At 42.2% G+C, this 21,545-nt stretch overlaps 1 protein-coding gene across 2 annotated transcripts; it reads right to left on the bottom strand.

Moving 5' to 3' along the window:
* Nucleotides 1-706: 706 nt before the first annotated feature.
* On the bottom strand, nucleotides 707-20,934 carry usp53b (ubiquitin specific peptidase 53b). Of its 2 annotated transcripts, XM_047578667.1 has the most exons (17): nucleotides 20,463-20,934; nucleotides 19,399-19,584; nucleotides 18,985-19,145; nucleotides 17,969-18,061; nucleotides 17,705-17,839; nucleotides 17,139-17,252; nucleotides 16,975-17,057; nucleotides 15,508-15,613; nucleotides 13,227-13,373; nucleotides 12,827-12,976; nucleotides 12,567-12,729; nucleotides 9,237-9,344; nucleotides 8,449-9,154; nucleotides 6,888-6,949; nucleotides 5,374-5,452; nucleotides 3,206-4,041; nucleotides 707-3,041 (listed from the first exon to the last, which is right to left on the bottom strand). In XM_047578667.1, the coding sequence occupies exons 2-17, from the start codon at nucleotides 19,490-19,492 to the stop codon at nucleotides 2,965-2,967; spliced, it is 3,114 nt and encodes a 1,037-aa protein (XP_047434623.1). In that variant the 5' UTR covers nucleotides 19,493-19,584; nucleotides 20,463-20,934; the 3' UTR covers nucleotides 707-2,964. The 2 variants fall into 2 exon arrangements, with proteins under 2 accessions (XP_047434623.1, XP_047434624.1); XM_047578668.1 differs by lacking the exon at nucleotides 20,463-20,934 and having other exon boundaries at nucleotides 19,280-19,413.
* Between the last annotated feature and the right edge of the window lie 611 nt (nucleotides 20,935-21,545).

Raw genomic sequence — 21,545 nt, 5'->3', positions numbered from 1 at the left:
TTTCCTGTTTCCTCTTTGTCTTAATGATAATTCTCAGAATCTGCAGATTTGTGTGAAGGTTAAAACACGCAGAGCGACTGATTTGAGAGTGATACAGTAATTAAAACTTTATTCAACAATGAATAAAAATAAATATAGATTATTTGCAAAAATATAAAGTGTAGACAGATTTTTTTTTACATGTTTCTTTAAATTGATCCGTTCTTACACCAGTCAAAACAGAGGTATGACAGCAGGATTGATTGATTGATTGAGGCATGTGACCTAGCAGATAAAACTTGTGACATATTGTTTAAAGGTCTATTTTTTTCTCACCTGGTGATGCAACACTCAGTCATATAAGTTCTGTCCTCTCAGGTATAAGTACAAGATAAAAGATATGGATGGATCAAACTGTGGCGTTACGTGTCACAGGCGAAAAGTGCCTCTTGTCAAACTTGACCCTGGAGTATATAAAGACTTGAACTGGAGACTGCAGCACATGTGCTGCATGCAAGATACAGGATGTATTCATACACATACAGTAACTCAAGTTAGGCGCTGGAAAACATCTTTCACAGCTGTCGCACTTTTAGGTTCAGCCTGCACTTAACTGCTTATATGTCACATATTTTTTACTGTTCGGGTTGAACTGCTGAGTTATCTCACACATTATGGTGCACACATGAACACAGTGTCAGGAATATCACTATTAGCGTTGCAAAGGTTGTTTTTTTTTTTTGTCATAAGATCCTCTGTTCACTTTAATTCCACTCCCTCGTTCAATAGACTCCAAATAAAGAAAAGTTCCACTGAAAATGTCAAGGCACTGTTGATACAACTGAAGACACAGCGTTCAGGATGGAAAATACAACTTGAGAGAAGTGAGAGTTACTATCTTTACATAATGAAGAAAAACAAATAACAGGAAACACACAAGAAGCACCTGGCAGGTGAGACAACTTTAAGGCTCAGACGGGAGCGCAATCTTAAACAGTGATTTTTTTCATTCAGTGAATACATCCGATATCTTTAAATAACAGTGATTTACAACCACTACTTCACAAACAGCCTGTGTAAAAGTAGCCTAGCATGTGTACCGTATCACTGAGAGATTGCAGGTCAATTAAATACAGCTCCGTTCCGCGGATGCCGACTTTTTGTTGAATTGAGCGAACAAACAGTGACAAAGTCAACGTTCTAATTACGCGTTTAGATGTGATTACGTGCACATAAAACTCCAAACGCTATCTTTTGGTGTCAGACAGAACAAACCCAACATTTAGTGAGTAACTGTGCTCAGTGAGGGGAGTTGGCAAACACCTGGACAAAGGTTACAGTGAAGAGATAAAACTACAAAGTGGACATATATACGTATAGGCGGAAGAGTGTTAAAACTTATTATTTGAAATAGGATTGACACTGATTGTGTTTGTTATTATTATTATTATCATTTTGTGAATGCATAGTGAGTGCAAGGTGTCTGTTTTTTTCCCCCAGTGCATTGTCTCCATCAAACATTACATTTAAAACGGGTGCATTTACGAGTGACCACGAGAACAACATTCAGAGCTTCTAAATCAATCATGGTTACAAACTGCTAGTTGATCATTTAATTTATTACAAGTGAATAAAATCCAGTAAAATGATTATTGGACTGAAGAGTCCAGTATTTCCATGCTCATGCTGAAAGCTGTACACACAGCTAGTATGACATCGTAAAGGCCACATGCAGGTTTTCAGAACATTACTTTGTATAAACATGAATCCTGGTGAGCTGGGTTGTACGGTCAGTAATAATGTGTGAGATATATTAATTACATTGGCATCATTGTGAAAATACCTGCATATACAGACCTGTTTAAACCTGCCTACTTTAAGAGGAAGACTGGGAAAAAATACATTTTGACATCACTGTAAAGTACAAGAAGAAAAGCGAGAACCAGTACAATAGGTAGAATCCACAAAGGTTGCATGACAGCGTGTAGTGACCCACAGCACAGACTGAGGGCTGCCCCCGCCTGCGGCTGCACGGCAAAGTTCGACAAACGCTAACACCGCGTGGACTGCCAGAAAGCGCACGCAGTCTTGAGAAATCACACCGTGATGAGCCGAGCGATGAAAAAAAATGGCAAACATTTTTCTTTTTTTTTTTTAAACAGCAAACGGTACGGAGCAGCCCGTGGTTATTAATTAACACATAAACGTTGTAAAAGAGCTGATAAATGATAACACTCGCAACAAATCTCAAAGTAAACACGAGTAATTGTTGCAGTGTGTATTCTCTGGCGACCTAAAGCCGCCAGTGTGCATAAAGTTAGGTAAGCTGCCCAGGTATTGACGAGAAACTTTTTCCAAAACTTTGACAGGTGGAACTGGACAAACCTACGATTTATGAGTCATACCTTTATTTTCATAGTGTTCATAAAATGACATCATTATAATCTGACAAAGTTCCTTGATAATATATTTCCATGGCAACATGCTGTGATTTGCGTTCGCTCTCCATTCATTCAAGTTTGTATAAAATCTGTACAGGCCGCAGCGTCACCTGTGGCTCATCATAATCGTTCATGCCTAACTGTAAATATATTTATATATCTTCAGTTCTGCAGCACTATTGCACAAAAAATGTATTTATATATATATATATATATATATTTATTTTTTTTTTTAAAGTTGACATAAGGTGATAAAAAGAATTATCAAAACTTAAAACCGATCTGTGCAAACTGATTTCGGCTAAAACTAAATCCTCCCGCAGCCACACGGTGGAACAATGGAAGATATACGTGATCGTTGATAATCCGTCAAACAACGCGTAACAGCATTTAGAAATAGGGTTTATTTATGTGACAGGCTTGCATAAATAAATTCCACTCAGTTTGGAGACGTCCAACCTTCTGAACATATTTCCATGCTGTAAACTCTTTGGCATCCAGTTAATACTGTCCGTCCGTGTAAACAAAACTTACCGAGTGACACTCATAAAAAACCACGCTCATCCAGTCCTTTGGCTGTCACTGGGTTCCATTTTGCAGTGGGTTTATTGCTATTATGGCCTGTGAAGAAAAAACGAAGACAACAATCCGGTTAAAAATACATTTTATGACACCAGCCTGTGCGGACATTGACAGCGAAAAAACAAAACAAAAAAACAAGTGGCTATTGTCATTTAGTCCTTTCCAAAAAAAAAAAAAAAAAAAACGTTTCTACGGAGGCTTACTTGTTTCAGGCCTGGGTTTTGGCACGTCTTGTGAGTGTGTGTCACCGGGGAGTGTGTGGCTGTTATCTCTCCGCTCACTTGAAACTGCTGTCCGTGGCACCGTGGCGGAGAGGACAAGAGGCCTCTGGTTGTGGTACTTGAGACGGTATGTTTCCGTCATACAGTTATCCACGTTAAAGTACGTTGTCAGAGAAACCTCTTGAGGCGGCGCCGCCTGCTCCGATCTGCACCCGGACAGTCTTTCCTCACCTTCGCACGACGACGGCGTGCTCCTCTCTGGGTCCGAGCCTGACTTGGAGCTTGCGTCTGAGAAGGTGCGGAGGCCCGACATGTCAGGCTTCCTGTGGGGACTGATGTAGGACGTGGATGAAAGCCGGGGGCTCAGTGGAAACTGTTCTTGAAGCATCCTGGGGCGAAACGCAGTGTGGCTCGCGTCGCCCTGGTGGGGGGGAACCCGCTGGTTGGGTCGGAGGTGAGGCGACCCCGCTGAGGGGTGGCGCTGGCTGTTCAGCTGGAGAGGCTCGGCGGTCGCGCTGCCGGACGGGTGGTATGGCAGGGTTATGAGAGGACACTGGGAGTCGGAGGCGACGGCCTCGCTGTTGCTGGAGAGGTACGTGCTCTCTCTGTCCTCGGGCTCGGACAGGGCGAGATCGTCGGAGCTGTTCCATTCTGAGCTGCTGGTTTTCGCGATGTGCCTCAGGGCCGTGCTTTCTCCACCGTGCCCTCTGCAGTTTGTCAGCTCCTGCTGCTCACCCTGCCTGCTCTCTGAACCAGCGGAGCTCCTTTCTGAAGACGTCGATTTTCTGGAGGTGGTGGACATGTACTTAGATTTCCGTCTACAGCAGAAAAAAAGAGAGAGATGATGAAAGTTTACACAGTATTTTGAACATTATGGCCATTCATACCTATAACGCTGTCTCAACCTTTTAAGACCTGAACATCCGCGTGTTCATGAAAAAAAGAGCTTGTGGTATTTGAGTTACCGTAAATCAGCGATGGATAAAATTCAAACTGTGGCTGAACACTGGGAAGTCGCTGCTATTATGGTAATGATGACGCACCGCTGCTGTTGGCAGCTGGTGTTGTTGGTAAAAACAACGTTAGTTATACCCTAGAGATGTTGCAAAGGTCTTCCAGATAAAAACACAACTTCCCAGTGTTCAGCCACACTGGGAAGTTGTGTAAATTTTGTCAATAGAGCAATTTACTGTGAGTTACGGTAATTCAAATACCGCGTCCTTTAAAGTATCACCAGCGATACGTTCAGGCTTTAAAGAGTTAAAGGGCAGTTTCATTTTATCTGAGTCTGCTTCCAGAGGTTATTTTGGCTCTTTTTTCTGCTACTAACTGTGCACTTGGTTGTGGAGGATTCACAGAACCGAGGCGTTACACAAGCAGCGCAAGTTTCCTGCAACTTTTAAAGCATCTTAAGAGTTCCATGCAGGGAAGCCGCCCTAATCACCCTGCTTAATAGTGCTCTCACATGGTTTTTATTTTTGGATACGTTATATAATTAAACTTTTTTTTTTCCTCCTCTACCACTGCAATCTGAGTTCAAAGCTAGAAGGGGAATATAACCAGATGCTTGTGTTAATTGCTTCACGTAGCATTTTACGTGTTCTTGCCATATGGACAGCTAAGTGCTGGTTCTAGTCAGCCTCCTGGCACATTTTGACCAGCACAGAAATTAAAAAAAAATATATATATAGAGAGAGAGAGAAAATTTTGGTAATAGTTATGAGCACATCTTTATTTTCAGGTCAGGAACCAGCAGGTCTTGTTTTCCCGTGGAGAACTGTGAGGGCAGGAACGCTCCCAGCTCCAGACTGTTCTGCCGCCTTCCCGCCGCCACGGTTTGTCTGTCGTCTCCCATTTGATTCAGCTGCTTGTCTGGTTACGCAGATAATCATGTTTAACTATCAAACAGAATTACTCACCATCATAATATTTCACTTGGTAATTAGCCATTGCAATTAGCTTTTTGTGTTTTCCTCAGAGAGTGGCTCGATCGGCGGGAGTCAAGCTCACGTGTGCAAACGAACCGGTGCGTGCAGAGGAATATTCAGAGTGATCGCGTCAGACGCAGGGATGACATAAACCAGAACGGCTCTTTAATTGTGCATGTTGAAACTATTCATTGAGGTAATTCATTCAATAAAGAACACTACCTCGAACTGGGGCTGCACTTCAGATGTGAATGAGAAACTTGGTCGTGGTTCTTTCCCTGAGGTCTTGGTTGATGTTTACCTATATATAAAAAGAATAATAAAGAAGAATAAACAATTAAAATACAATATTCCCATCATATTTATGAATACACATGTTGAGAATATTTAAAAAAAAAAAAAAAAAAAGAAAAAAAAAGACATATTGTAAATAGCAGTCAACTTTAAGGTAATTTGGTCCTCTGATCTTTTCACAAATTTCAAACTTACAGTCACAACTATTTATCAACTTGTCATCATTTCCCAGAGACACAGACTTTGGGCAATGTCTAAGCCAACGTGACTCATGTGTTTCTAGTTCTCAATCTTACTGAAGAGAGCAGGTAGTGTTAAGGACCTTGGAGTCCTTGGTGGCGTTAACTCAATATATTTTATACATGTTTATATGTAAATATATCCTTAGATCAGGGCATTAATGTCACAATTCCCAACTGCACAAAGGAAATTAATTTAAAGGTATAAGACAAAGAGACCAGATTATGTTCAGTTTGTCTCAAATAAGAAGCTGTTGTCCTCCAAGGACACAAGGTGGCAGCAGCAGAGAGTAAATCTCCCCCCTCAGACTTTTCCCACAGCTGGATGGATCAGTCGGCGGCACAGCAAGAGGCAGCGTGCCGCCGAATTCCTTCCCTTTAAAAATAGATGTGTTATTTTTTTCTTTGCTGTTGCCCTGGAGAGGTCCATGCAAGGATAAAAGCTTTAGCTGTTGGTTGGAAACGCTGGCTCTAGATGAGCGTAGCCCCCGATAAAGTATCAAGAGCAGCGCACTCGAAGTACCGCAAGATATTTATGACAATGTCAGCAGCCGTGTCCAGCTGTGCTATCCGAGTGAGCCTTGTGGGATTATCATCAGATTAATGCCTGTGCAGGGCCAACTGGGTGAAGAGGTTAAATAAAACGGTGCAGGCACAGAAATCCACCCTGAAACTGATCTTTAATAACTTTAAACATTTTGCATTGTTAGACTCAGACCACACGGTATGTTTTAAAAAGAAAGAAAGAAAGAAAGAAAGAAAGAAAGAAAGAGGCGCATGACTACCTCTTGTGGCAGGTACGTGAAGTTCCTTCTGTAGGGAACATGAACGCTAGACGTGTTTTACACTAAACAGAACCCTAACGAGTAAATCTTTACAAATCACGGCTGTATCACATCTACGGTAAGACGACACACACATTTTCTTCTGTGTAATTTTTTTCCTTTCTTTTCTTTCCATATTGTAAAGTGTGCCATGTTCTATTATGATCTTAATCCTTTCTTTTAATTGTCACATCACATTGCTACACACACGTCACGTTGCTATGTAAAGTGCCGTGAGTTAACGAAATATATTACAGTCCACAAATAAAAAAAAATACTTCCAACTAGTTGCAAATATATATTTTTTGGTGGGTAATCTACATCCTGGGTCAGCTAAGCCTTTGCTTCCATCTGAGGAAGTTTAAATCTCAGATCTTACCGTTGTGTGAAGGTGAGGACGTTACGCTTGGTGTCGCATCGCCTCCCTTTTGATGCAGCTGGCTGAAAATGTAGCATGATTTCAGTTTAATAGCCAAAAGTTGTTTTTTTTTTTTTTTTTAAATAGTTAAACACACCAATAAACGTTTAAGACAATGGACACACAGAAACAAAAGCATTTCAAAATAAACTGTTTGCACATTATTTTTCAGACATATTCACTTAATTTTAACAGTGGGATATTACAGTATATGTAATCACTGGATATATGACAATAATAAAAATGGCCTTTAATTAAAGTATGATTATTCTAGGATTTCTACATGTAAAGCTCATAAACAACTTTAAGAACACAACTCCAACGTTAATCATCAATGGATAAACTGAAAACATTTTAGTGCAACCACAATTATGAGGCGTCTGTGGTAAGTTGGTGGCCAGAGATTTCACTGGGAGGAAATTTACTGAATAAATTTTCACTGTGTGACAGCTGATATAACATACGTCTCAAAAAATAGCAGCTAAACAGAATACAGCATGACTATGTCTGAATAAAATGTAAAAAGTGTAAACATGCACATACTTTGGATGCATTGAGGGGACTGTTGGATAATCAATGATGACAGCCGTTATTTAAGTGACCTTAAATAAAAACTTACTTGTAAAGTGCATTGCTAAGAATGTATTTTTAAACACTAATTTTTATTAGTGTTTTCAAGGATAAGAAAAAAAAATTGAAATATCCATCATGGTAATAGGCGGTTTAGACTTTAGCTACAGTGTCAGTGCAGACCGTAGCTGACGTGCACCTCCCCAGAAATGTAACTACACGGACCACAAACGTTGTGATTGGTCTACCTGGTATTAGCACACTAAGGAAAGATTGAGGAGGAAATTTCAGTGAAAGCTTCAGTGGCATTGTTGAAAGTGAAGCAGGAACTTGAAACAAAAACGAACCCAAATGGCAAAAAAGACACAGTGCTGACTAGTATTTGAGTGGGGTTTTTATAGAGTGATCCAGACTGATGAGCATAAAGACAAGTATAAATGGCACCGATGTGTGGTTAAGGCGTCTATGTCCCGCAGTGCTCCAAATAAGCCTTAAGACCGAAAACAGACGGACGAACTTTTATTTGACCTATATCGCACATGCGATAGACTAGCATAATCTGCACAATCTAGCTGTACAGTTCGTAGCATGTAGTACACACAATTTTAGAGGTAATGCCATGGGACCAAGCAGTGTGTCGTATTCAGACCACTTTAATCCTAGTTTCCAAGGAAATCAAATCTATTTCTGAGTGATGCGCGTACAGTGTCATCATCAAACATGCTGAATCTCAGAATAGCAACCTGGTGGAAGGCAGAAATGAAAAGCATGGCTGCACAGATATGCCTGTATGTAGGAATGCTTCCTTTAATTTGCTAACAAACAAGATCACCTATACTATGTTTTATTGTTACGTCCCACCAGTGATAAAACGCTGGTGTGATCCAGACAAAATTATTATTTCACTCAGCTGTCTGTCTTCCATTCATCTCCATTGCCAGTTTTCTCTTACCTCTGCAACTGAGCCTCTGGCGTTGATCTCTGGTCTTTAACAGCAAAGCCATCGACCCCAGGCGAGTCAGGGTTGGTGGAGCCGCTGCTGAGCCTATCGCTGCTCTCATAACCAGACTCTGTCCTTTGGATGGTCCAGGTGTCGCTACGCAGCAGGGTCTTGGGGCCGCCCTTGAGCCTGCCGCCCCGCTGCTGGCTGGCCTTGCTCTCCGACTCCACGGAGCTGTGGCTCTCGGTCTCGTGCCGCTGCTCGTCCTCGTAAATCGTCATCAAACACTTCTGCTTCCGCTCCTCCCTAGCTCGCGCGTGTTCCCGGTCGCGGTCTCGGCCCGGCTCGGCGTGCACCCTCTCCTGGGGCGAAGGCCTGGTGCAGCGCGGGGCGTCCTGCTGCTGCTGACGCCGCTGCTCCAGTTCGTTCAGCACAGTGTCCACATTCAAAACCTCCCGGATGGGTCTCCAGGTGGACTTGGACTTGCTGCGACCCGCTCCGCCCCCAGCTTGTTCGTGGCAGTTGTCCTGATCACAGCGACCCGGGGAAGTGTTGGTCCTCCGGCTGTGTCCGCCACTCTGCGTACCGAAGGACTGTCCGTGTGGCTCCTGAGATCCTCTGCTCGATGGCTTCTCAGCACGTGGGTAGGTTTTTGATTTTTCCGCAGGAGGCCGTGGCCCATTTTCTGGTGGCGATGAGGACCTCGCATGCGCCATGTCTGAGGAAAAGAAAACACAGTCGGAGTTGAGCTTGTATCATTTTAATCTTATAACCACAGGACAGCGAGGCGCAGACTCTACCTTTGTGCTGCCGATGCCCTCTATCCTTTTTTGATGTTTCACCTGGCCTCTGAAATTTTTCCATGAAAGGTTCCTGGACCTTATTAGGACTCCCAAGTGGGTGTTTCACTGAGGGGAAAAATACGAGTTAGTTCATCTATAAAACAATGGTGAAATATGATAGTTTTCCCTTTTTACCAAGGATTTACTCTAGCATGAGCCAAACTGGCATCGGTGAATAACGGTTTTAGACTCTGCACAAAACATTAGGCCACACGAGCAGTTCAACTGAGACAGAGGCTCTGTTACCCGGCTAAATCATTTCTCACTTTTTGCAGCCGTTCCAATGCAACATTCTCCTCTTCCGTCTTCCTGCAAACGATGCACGAGGAACCACTTATTCAGCTGGTATTTCAGTGTGAAGATAAGATTCTCTAAAATGTCATAACGCTGCGTGCACCTGCATGGCGGCTGGCTGTAACAGCAGCAGTGAGCACCAATAGTGACTAAGCTGTAGTACTACGGATTTCCAGTTTGTTCACGTAGCCTGATGCGGAAATTTAAGTAGCTCAACTGAAAAAGGATACTAGATTTGGACAAAGTGCGTCTTACACATCTGCCAAGTAATTAACTAATGCACACTTCATCACATTGCCCCAAGTTGCGCGCGCACACACACGCACGCACACACACGTCTCACAACTATGTACCGCAGACCCGACTGATAGTACTTCATTAAACATCAAAGTGTAATTCAACAAAAGAGATAAGAATAAATAATGTGCGTAATACTTGCATTGTTTCATATTTGACTGAATTACTTACGCTTATTGTCATAAAAACAAGAATCCCGTCCCATGCCAAAGTATCTGGGCACCACATTAAAGCAAAACAATCCATCCAAACCAGAAAGAGACCACTGCCAAAACAGCAAGCTGATAAATTAACGGAGGCAGACATCGGAAAACGTCCAGGGGCGGAGTGAGAGCTGTTCAGGAGGAGCATGAGTGCGTTTGGCCACAGCAGCAGGGATTAGGGTGGGAGGCGTGGGTGGTAATCTGCGTGCAACAGAGGCATCATCCACATGTCAAGTTCAAGCCAGCGCACACAGGGGGCACGACAATCTTTCCGTCTGCGGTTCAACAACACAATCCCAATGCAAACCACAAATGCAAAATGTGATTTGAGTGAAATTATCCTCATGACGCCGTTCAGCGTTTCACTCAATGATATTTTCACAAAGACTGTTTAGGGGAAGGGGTTAGGGGAAAACCTTCCCGGGGGGGTTGAGAAAGGGATTTTTGAAAATTAAATTAGTGCACAAAGTGATCCACTTTCTGATCCCTATCGTGTTTCTTTTTACCTCAGGCTCCCTGACATGTCAAACATAATTATTTGCATCCACATTATGTTAATACATACATGACTTTAATCATGGCATCATCACTTACTGCATTTACAAGTGAAAAATATTCTGAGCTTCGCCCTTATTCACAGAAATCACAATAATGATCCTAAAAATGTCCCTTAGAACTGAAGAAGCTACCCAGATGAGTGGCGAAACATATTCTCAGAAACAATCTACAGGTCTAGTCGCCTTTCTTAAATGTTTTTTGGATATACCATGACCTGGATCACTGAGAACCTACACAGTTGTGTTCCTACTGACCTGCTTTCACGGCTACTCCACACAGGATACTTCCACAGGTTGCAGACAGTGAAACACAGCCTCTGTCTTTTGTCCCTTTTTGGGTAAGGTAGGTGTTGTAATATTTCTGCACATCTGAAAACTTTGCTGAAGTTAAATTTTTTGGTAAAAAAAAAGCACACACTACATATTTAGTACATTCTTGCGAGCTGTTAGCCTTTACTAGTTTTTTTTTTTTTTACCTTGGCATCCGGTTTCAGACTCGGTTCTGTAAAGAGTTTTGAGAAAACTGCTTTTGTTATCGTACGTTTTCTGTAACCGCTCGTCCTCTAGAGGGTCGCAGGGTGACTGGAGCCTGTCCCAGCTGTCACTGGACGAGAGGTGTTTTACACCATGGACAGGTCACCAGTGTATCACAGGGCTAACACAGAGACAAAGACAACCATTCACACTCACATGCATACCTGTGGCTAATGTAGAATCAACAATGAACCTGACAAGCATGTGTTTGGATGGTAGGAGGAAGCCAGAGTAAGGGAGGGAGAGCGGGAGAACAACTCCACCCAGAGAGGCTCCAGTCGGCCTGGACTCAAACCTTGCTGTGAGGCATCAGTGCTATGCCCCGTAAAATAAAATTAAAATTAAACTGAAATTGAGATTCACACTGACAATAAACTATGTGCATCTAAGACTGAGCTTATTTAACAATGACCACAGTTGTAGCAGCACGACTGTAATGTTTTCTCAATCAAACAGCTTTGCAGTAACAAAGTTCTATATTCATTTTCATCTCTTCCTATACACCATTTGCAATATTTTATTTACAATATAAATCTGCAGTACCACTGTAATTTGGCTAGAATTTGGCTTTTGCAATATTTAATAAACATAACTATTTTATTTCTGAAAAAGTGCATTGTAATTTTTTGATCTGTTATCTGTTATTTGCTCTGGAAGAATCCTCTTCAGCTTCGTTCTCACAAAGAGCAGTTCGGGAATCCTTCCTGTTGTTTGTAATAACTCTAACAGCAGCTCACCTCTGTGTGACAGACGAAATATTCTGCACTACGTACTTCACACTCAACATATTACCATTTCGAACAACTTGCACTACACACTGTTGCACTACTTTGACAAAAAAAACTGTCTCTATTTATTAATTCAAATACTTACTATGATCACACACTGTACTTCTACGGAGAAGTTGAAAACACACTGACAATTCAATGTTCTGCTGGGAAACAGAACATCTAGACCAGACACCCCCACCCATAGCAATGACACTCCTTGACTCCTTCACAGACAAAAAAAGTTTAGGAACAACTCAAAACAAATATGAAAAACAGGTGTTGACCTGGTCTCCAAATTCACTAGATCACAAACTGATTAACTATCTGTGGGTTGAACTGGAACAAACCTGGTCCACAGAGGCCCCTCCCCTCAACCCACAGATCCCCACTAACAACATCCTGCTAACACAGGACACCCTCATAAGGACCATGTTCAGGAACAAAGGTGACCTACACAGTATTAAGAGGGTGGTCATAATGTTATGCCTGATCGCTGTATCATAACAGTTTTAACCATCACATCTGTGAATCCATCTGAATCCAAATTAAATGTTTCTTTATGAATTCTTTATGGAACCATAGAGATGAGCAGTGCTACAGATCGTCACACTAATAACTGGAGGACTCTCTTACCATCACCATTTACTTGAGCTTTGTACCGGGGGCACATGGTCGTCTGTCTCGGAGCATCCTCATTAGACACTGGACTTCCCTCGGGGTTGGTGTAAAATAAAAGAAGCGGTTGGAAATGTCCCCTGATGCATTTAGAGGCGACGTCTTTCCATTTGGATCCAATCTGGGGGGAGAAGAGAAAAGTGTGACACCAGAGCACACGGCGACAGGTAGCAGACTTTTAAAATGGGCTAAAGAGGATTATCGGCAGACGCCCTGACCTCCTTTACAGTAGCATCATCAAAAAACATCCATTTTGAAGATTTGGTGTGATAGGCAAAAGCCGAGTAATGTTTACTCGCAAAACAGATCATCCCCACCAGATGCAGCTCGGTCCGTTTGGCATTTTCATCAGTGACACGGTTGAAAAGCTGAAAGAGAGCAAACTGTTTTGAGTCTGATCGCTGCGTGTCACAGTCTGCCAGATGCTAAATCCCATGAGAACGATTTTTGTGTGTGTTGCCAGTTTTAAGATTACAGCACACTGATCTTCATTTCTCGTATATTATAACCAGAAAAAAAAATGAAATTGTTGAAACCTATGATCTGTGCAATTTTAGCTGCTTTTAACAGGAAACAAACAATGTGTTCCCATTTGTCATCTGCTCAGACAGTTCTTACCCCACAAAGGTTCAAACGAGGACCAAGGGACCTAATGACATCGTCCGTGAGATCAGACTGCTCAGCATCCCATACAAATCCAATAGTCACGATCTCCGGACAGTTCATGAGAACACGGCGGATCTTGATGCTCTGACCACAGTCACTCTGTAAAGTGTCAAGAAAAACATGAAGAAGTCAATAATAATATCAATGTAATATACACTACAGTTCAAAATAATCAACGGTAGGAAAACACGGTTACACGTTCCAATTTAATAACAGAGGGTGCGCATGTGACGTCACAGCAGGTGAAGTCTCCATGGTTACGGCCACTGAGTGGCAAAAAGTGTTGAACATGGAGATTAGCAGCATTAGTTTGAATAAGAGGCTTTAATAGTGTCTAAATTGTAAAATGAATTTAAAAAAAAAGGTGAAGAGCTGTTGTGTGATTGACTGAACCAACAGATTTGAAAAGTAGTAGTAGTTGGAAATTAATTTTATATATCTCCTACTGACAAAGAAAAGAGAAGTAAACAAATGAGTAATATTGTACAGTATTGTATGGCTAATGTTACACTAACTTCTCACTAAAGCTCTCAGCATTGGCATCTTTTATTTAGCTACATTTATCATAACTGAAATGACCTAAAACTAACTGGAACTGAGGCTAATCCACTTTTCCAAATCCATACTAGTTTGTATGGATTATTGTCGAGTCAAATTGTCCTTAATTTGATCAGATAATCCACATTTTTCCTGGTCTCGCTGTATTTACTGATACATTTCACTCTGTTTTTGCCACTCAGGGCGGCGTGGCCCCAGGTGGCAGTGACGTCAGTGCATACCTTCTGTTGGAAATGAAATGTGGAGACATACTGGAATCGAGACATGGTAACACCTGGTAACAACAGGATGTAAATTCTGTTTTATGTGCGTTGTTAAGATGTGTTGTGGTAAAAACTACACTTTCCAATGAGCTGCTTATTTTCACCAAGAAACAGTTTGGCCCAATAATACAAGTGTAAAATCAAGAGGACATAAACCAGTGTGAACAAGATATTAAATAAAACGTTTTTCAGATGTCGTTTTTCACTTATATCCAAGTGTAACTCCTCCACTCACAAGGATAAAAGTCTCTTTGATCTCTTCTTTTTAGAAATAAATACACTTGCGAAAAACGTCAAAGCAGAAGGTCGTGGCTTTCTCTTTCTGCTTCTGATATAAATAAATAAATTCAAGCGAAATAAAACTTGTGTGGCTTAAAAATGTCACCTTCAAGAATACCGCAAACGCAGAAAAGAGCCAAAAAGCTTTCATCATTAAGACAGTACAGAGGCTGGAAATTTCTGGAGAGGGAAGGAGAAGCGAGCAGAGCAATCAGTACTACCAAACTGATGCAGACTGAAAAGGGAGACAGCGGTAGCAAATACAGATGAGAGAAACACAGTGGATAAGCCCTCACCGCTATTTATATCCTAACACTAGTCTGGCACCGTCTCCTTCCGGCCGCTTCAAGTGCAGTGTCACAACAGAACGTACAGAGTGTACTCGCCGCTGTTTGCAAGACTCATTTTTGTGTGTCCATTTTACTCCAGCAGGCAAACTTTTAACCCTTTATGGGGCAAAGAACCATATTCGGTAACTTTGGCACACATTTTAAATTGCGTGCATGTGGTTTTCACCCAGCCAATCAGAGAAGATCAAGGAAACATTATCAGGTACCAGGAAGAAGTGGCCTAATGTTGTCTAATGTGATAATGTGTATGTTGACAAGTGCCTGAATCAGTACTTAAGTTCTAATGGACTAAATACATGGACAGGGAAGCGTATATGGCAACTTCATTGATCTTGATCTTGTACATGAAAATTTAAAATTTGGAAAAAAGTTACAAAATGTTGAAATTTAGAATTTCCACATATTTCAATGAGTGCCCTATAAAGGGTCAATTGTACGGAAGAGTGTTAGGGCCACCCATGAGAAAAAATATGAGAGGTACATTTTAGATTTTCGAAAAAAGTTGAAATACAAACCGGCTGTACCGTCTGTACTCATTGTGAATGTGAGGTCTTTGGCAGGATGGATAAACTGTATGCTACTTCCCGATCCACAGTGTCATGAGTGGCCCTAATATTCTTCTATACAATTGTTTGTCAGTAGCTGAATGTAAAAACTCTGCATTCACCGACGGCAGCGTTCAGGACAGGACAGGAAAGAATCTGCTGTTCTGAGCTGCCACATTAACATTAACGCCAAATTTAAGAAAAAAACAAACAAACAGACAATTATTAGGCAACATACCGGGCAGCTTCGGAGGTCACCTGTGTTGTTTGCTGCCTGCAGCAGTTCTCCAAACATGTCCGACCTCAGGCGCTCATTCTTCCCCAGCGTGCGGTCAACCTGTTGGCTGTGCATAAAGACACACTAATAGAACGTGTTTGCACCAACATTTACACCCAGCAAACAACATTTAGAATAACGGATAAAAACTGTGTTCAAGTAATTAATAGAAAATCTTAAACTAAACGGTAATTCAATGACCGACTGACACACTGCCTCGTAGTACATAGGTGTATATAGGTATGTGTGTATAAACGTGTATATGTTCTGAATGTCTTCTGTATATACATGATTTCATGTAAGACTATGTACAGACTGTGGCAACAAATTTCCTTGAAGGACAATCAAGAACCTGTCTATCTAGTCATGTGGCTTTCAAGTGTACACAAGCCACAGATGTTCCTAATAAAAACCTAACATCATTTAGGACCGAAGAAGATTCCTGTAAAAGTCACGACAAGTCCAGATGTCTTTTTTTCTGAATTTGTTGTGAGTGATTTTGACCTGAAAAAGCAGAAATAAACATAAATATCTTCTCTATGTACAGTCTGTTTCCTCATTTAAAAAAATGCTCTCAAAAAAAATGAATGAATCCTGGATGCGCAAGTTGTCAAATAAGTCACTGAAAGACAGAACCAGGTTTGACATCCAGACGAAGAAGTGACAAATTGTGTTTCGGGCTCTCAAGTCTCACGCCTTAGGTGAGACACAAGCATTTCGACACACACAAGTTCACACATGACATTTCTCACGCTGAGAAGTGATAAAACTCACTGCACATTAATTACATAGACTGTATATAAAAGAGATTAGAAATCTATGGATGGATGAGGCGAAGGCAGGCTGCTCTACTGGAATCAGTGACCTATCAGCCAATCAGAAAATAGTATTTCTCGTTGCCAGGTGAAATAGCGACGCTGCAATCATGCACATTTAATTGTTGTCCTGAAAGTCTTAAATAAAATACTTTATTTGGTTTAAAGGAATTTGTCCTTTATTAGATTAATATACTAACACATTATCTACAAACATGTTCACCCCATTCAAAAAAAAAAAGAATAAAAATCTCATCCCAAGCTAAATCCAAAACTTGAAAGTCCTGTGCAATTGCAGGTATCAGATTTTATATGAACCCAGAGAAACAGATTTAATATAAAGATTTAGAACTGACAGCGACTTAATTCAACTCTCACACACTGAACACGATGATCTTTAAGCAGACAGTTTTATCACAAAAAAAAAAACATGAACCTGAAGCAGAAGTAGTTCACAAGTGAAGAGACTCAAGCTCGGGCCATTAAAGAACAGGAAATTAACCACAATTTAACAATTTCTTCTTTAATGCTTTGACATTTAAATCAGGATTAGCCCTCTGGCCTGATTTCTGAATCCCACTTTTAAAGCCGTGGCAGCCGATCAAGTACTCACCATAGAGCAGTGGTGGAGACGTAATGCACAAACTCTGTGAATGGGTGCGGGTCTGAGGAGGCGCCACAGCAGCGGCACACGAACTGCAAAACGAGAAGCTGCGCGTCATTTTGCCGCCTCCTAAAGGTGTGAACATCTTGAGTCAGTGTTGTCACATCGGTTACCTGCTCGTAAAGCATCATTGCAAACTTCTGATGGGTGATGCAGGATTTAGAGGAGCAGGCGTCAGTTGCCGTGTCTGAAACGATGTGCAGATGAATTCGCTCCAGGATGTTTTCCTAAGAGAAAAAAAAAAAAAAATGAACCGACATGCAGATAGACACAGGGCCGCACAGTTTCACACACGTAAGTTGGAGGATTATTGGTTTAAATCTCCCAAATCCTGCTGGACTAAAGCTCAGTCCGACATGTGCAAGAAACACCTCTGTGAAGTTCCGATGCTGCATTAAAGCAGAATCTGAACAGACTAAAAAATTTGCTGTGGCGGACAAATGTATGATCCAAGTAAGTAATTGCGTCCACCATTTTTAGGTCAATTATGAAATAAATATCGACAGCTGCTTAAGCAAAAGACGAAAATGCTCTTGACACAGAGCCAGAGCAACATTATAACAGCAGCTCCCACTTCTTTTCACTGGCCTTCAGTGTCACAGCACAGGAGGATCCACAGCAGCAAGGGTTCGCTGAGTATTACTTTTGATTAAAAGCCAAAGGCGCGGTGTCAACGTACAAAGCACTCAGCAGCGTCGTCCATCAGGCCGAGCTGGAAGCGCTGCTCATCCTTAAAAGTTTCGGCGAGGGCGTTGCGCAGGCTGTCGGAGGGGAGCACGCGCTCTCTGCTCTGCTGGAACTGGCTGAAGATACTCTGAAAGAGAGAACTTCCCGCTAGCTCATTTGTGACTCTTTAGGGTAAAGAAATGCAGCCCGGCTAGTGGCGCACACTTAAACAGAGCGATGATTTAATTATCAAACGTAAAAGTCCGCATGCCCGTACCTTTAAAGCGCAGAAAATGCAGGCGTCCCCGAGGCAGAAGTGACCTGAGAGCTGCCTCAGACTTCTCCTGAAAATGTCCAACTGCCAAAGCACCTGTGAAGGTTTAACAACGGCGTTAAAACACAGCAGCTGAGACGTTTTTTTGTTCAAGGATATCACAGGCGCTGCGTCCTGTTTATATAAATGGAGATATAAACACTGGATGAAAAGGTTTCGTGTGATGTACAAAGGTTGTTCTTCTGTTATGCTTTCTGCAGATTTGACCACCTGTAGCCAGCAGCACCACTTATATATAGGGAAAAAAATGTTATATTCCCATTCTGTTTTCATTTAGCATTCTTATCGAGTTGGAGTCTTTAATCTGAATGATTCTAGGTGGACTGAAGAAATACTGCCCTTGCAAGTGTGGCTGTTAGTACCAAAGTCTCCGCCGATGTTTCAAAAAGATAATCCCCCTGAACGGTCTTGGAGCGAAGTGAACTAAGAGAATGTGGTAGTACGCGCTACAGTATGCATGGCTGTGATGATCAGGGTAGAAAGAGTGGAAGTGGTGAACCAAAAACAAAGCAAAGCCTTAAAAAAGAAGAAGAATAAGGAGAAGAAGAAACAAAGAGTGCTGCCTTTAACACCTACGAGAGAAAAAGGGGGAAATGGATGCAGGGTTTTATTGAAGTCAATTATTGTTTCATGACGGCTAGCGCCGGCCAGATTCTGTCTGATGGTGAAGACAAAGAATAAAATGATCAAATGCACACAGCACAGAGAGTTACCACAGGAGCCTTGTCATCTTCACTTGAAGCAATTTTGCCATTTCCAAAAAACGTTCTGATTTGACACTTGGCTAAAAACAACTTTTCGGCATTGATGATTCAGACGGAAATGTGTAAGTATTTACAGTTTGTTCATTGGTCGAAGGATTAGACGATTGCGTAGTTATGTTGGTGGAATGAAACTATTCAAGTATTTCTTCAGTATTTTCGAATGAATCCGTTATTTAACCAAACACTGGTTCTCACCTGAACAGCGCTGTTCAGGAAGCAGCTGTTCTGCCCGGGTTCGTTCAGGAGGCCCTTGGTGAGCGCCAGAGACAGCATGCTCCCAGGCTGGTAGGATTTCTTCAGGCCTCCTCCAGGCTTTTTAAACATCTTCACCCATGCCATGGAGTTAGAGCCTGCAGCTGATGGAACATATTTTTCACATGTATGTTGTGTTTGGCATCACAAATGTCCGTTAGCATTAACATGAGCTAATTATTTGGAAATACGCCATTTTGTACCTTCATTTAAAATTAGAAAACAACTGCTTACTCACTCAAACCCTTGGAAACAGGTATTTTACGGTGCATTTGCATTTTGGGGACACAGTGTTCATCACATCACTACTCCGAATGGAAAGATTTGTTCAGAGACCTGGTGAATCCCGACATCTACCTTCTCCAGAGTTGGGGGGAGACTTGCTGCAGCTGGACATGCTGGGACGTGGGAGCTGGTGCGTCGGTCTAGCCATGGGCTCCATCCATTTCATCCCCACGCGCCTCCGGAGCAGTTCCCTGAACGCATCGTCAGGATCAGCCACAGGGCAGCTTTAGCCATGAGCTACTGGACATCGAACGGCAACTAGATAAAAATGTGGGGACGGGAGGAGAGGATGAGTCGAACCATGCATGTGCTATAATGCAAGTCGAGGGTAGAGCAACAGTTTAACAGTTTCTAATACTTTCAGATCGTTTTTTTACAGAAAAAAAAAGACAATTGCATCCTGCATTTGCAACTACAAATGTTGAGAAACTATGTGATCTGTTTTATTTGTACTTGACCCAGCTGCTAAACGCACAACACCAAATAAAATACACAAGTACAATAATTAAATAAATAAATTGTTATGATTTCATTTTTCTTCTTTTTCTATAATTGTATCATACTGTTTTTTTTTATCAAAATCTAAATGTTGACACCTTTCTTAAATTTTCATTACATTTCAATCTTGTGTCAAATGTAAAAATATAAATAAATTAATAAAAAGTCTCCCCCAACCAGCTCAAGATCAAAACAAAGAACTGAAGCACACTGTCAGACAACTGTCCAACATCGGGACACACACACGGCACCAAACAATCGCCTGATCTCATTACATTTAAATGCAGAGCCAAACCTTGTGCCCACATGTGTTTGTGCACCGAACCTCTCTGACACCATGTGATGACTGTGTTCGCGGGCCTGTACGGTCCGATATTAGTTGTCGCTGTCGAGTTCATGAAGAGGACATGCATCTTTTATTGAGCGGGATCCGATGCCCTGAGTCTGCGTTTTCCCCGCGTCCGAGCCCCACAACAGCTTCGACGCCGGGGCGCGCTCCCACAGCAGGAGACATGCAGCCAGCGTTACGGCGGCATCGCGGTGCGCCGCTGCTGCACACGGGGGAGCCGCTACAGTGGGATATAAATATGCCGCAACTTGCAGTCATGCGTTGAGAAAAACAAACGCTCCGCACTCACCTTCGAGGGGAAGCCAGCAGCTGCCTCGTCTCCACTGCGGGCGCACGGCGGGCCAGCTGTCAACGCGCAAATCGCACTTCTGCTTCTCGCCGAATCCTGCAAATAAACCCCGTCTAGAGAGAGAGGACTGCAGATATGTCCAGCCGCATGTAACGCACTATCTGTGCAGCATTTCCAGCCCCTCCGATACGCACGCATGCGGCAGCCCGAGCCTCCGTTTGTTTTCCGACCCGGCAGGGCAGCGTTGTCTCACTGGAAATGCGTCCCTCTCTTTTTCTTTTTTTTTTTCTTTTTTTTTTTTTTTGTTGTTCAAACGGTGCCGATGACGGCCTGTGTTAGAATGTCCGACGCGGATTAGTGATGTTTAGAGACTTGAGAGGTCAAACTCCGCCCCTAGTGTAGCCTCATGTGCACTGCTGCTCTATCGCAATCTTCAATCCTTGCATGGCAAACTGGCGGAAGGTCAGACTTCCAACTTGTCATGATGATGATGAGAGGAGGCATCACATGACCGCGCTGGTTTCATAATCATGCAGCACTGTGGGCACTAACCCCTCTGTCTTTTTTTTTCTTTTCTTTTTGTAAACTCAAAAGCCAAAAAGCACAACACTTTTTTTTTCTTCAGAGTCCGAGTGAAAAAAAAAAAAAACACCAAATAACACCGTCCAAGAAAACACTTCACATTAAACGTCTACTTTATCTCATCAAGCTTTTCAAATCTCTATGTGTGCCACTCTCATGCTGCAGTAAACAGGACATGGGATCACAAAAAAAAAGAAAAAAAAAAAAAGAAAGAAAAAGCGGGCCAGATGGAGGGCCTGGCAGGGGAAAGCCTGCAGAGCTGAGCAGGTTATAATGTAGACAGGAAGAATTAAAGAGGCCGATGGTGCACGCAAGCTGGAGTCAGCAAAAGTGAGACGAAGTAATTGGTGTGTCTTGGAGGTAATGACTGGTTACGCAGCTTCACGCCGTGGTATGTAAGAGGATATGGTGTAAAATAAAATAATAATAAAAAAAAAAGACAAAAATCAAGCTAATGTGAAAAAAAAGGAAATCAATGCAACAAGCAGGTGTAAATAAACG

This window comes from Mugil cephalus, chromosome 2, assembly GCF_022458985.1.
Source record: "Mugil cephalus isolate CIBA_MC_2020 chromosome 2, CIBA_Mcephalus_1.1, whole genome shotgun sequence".
Taxonomy (NCBI): domain Eukaryota; kingdom Metazoa; phylum Chordata; class Actinopteri; order Mugiliformes; family Mugilidae; genus Mugil; species Mugil cephalus.
The sequence above is the reverse complement of the archived record's forward strand: the minus strand, read 5'-3'. Positions and strand labels throughout refer to the sequence as shown.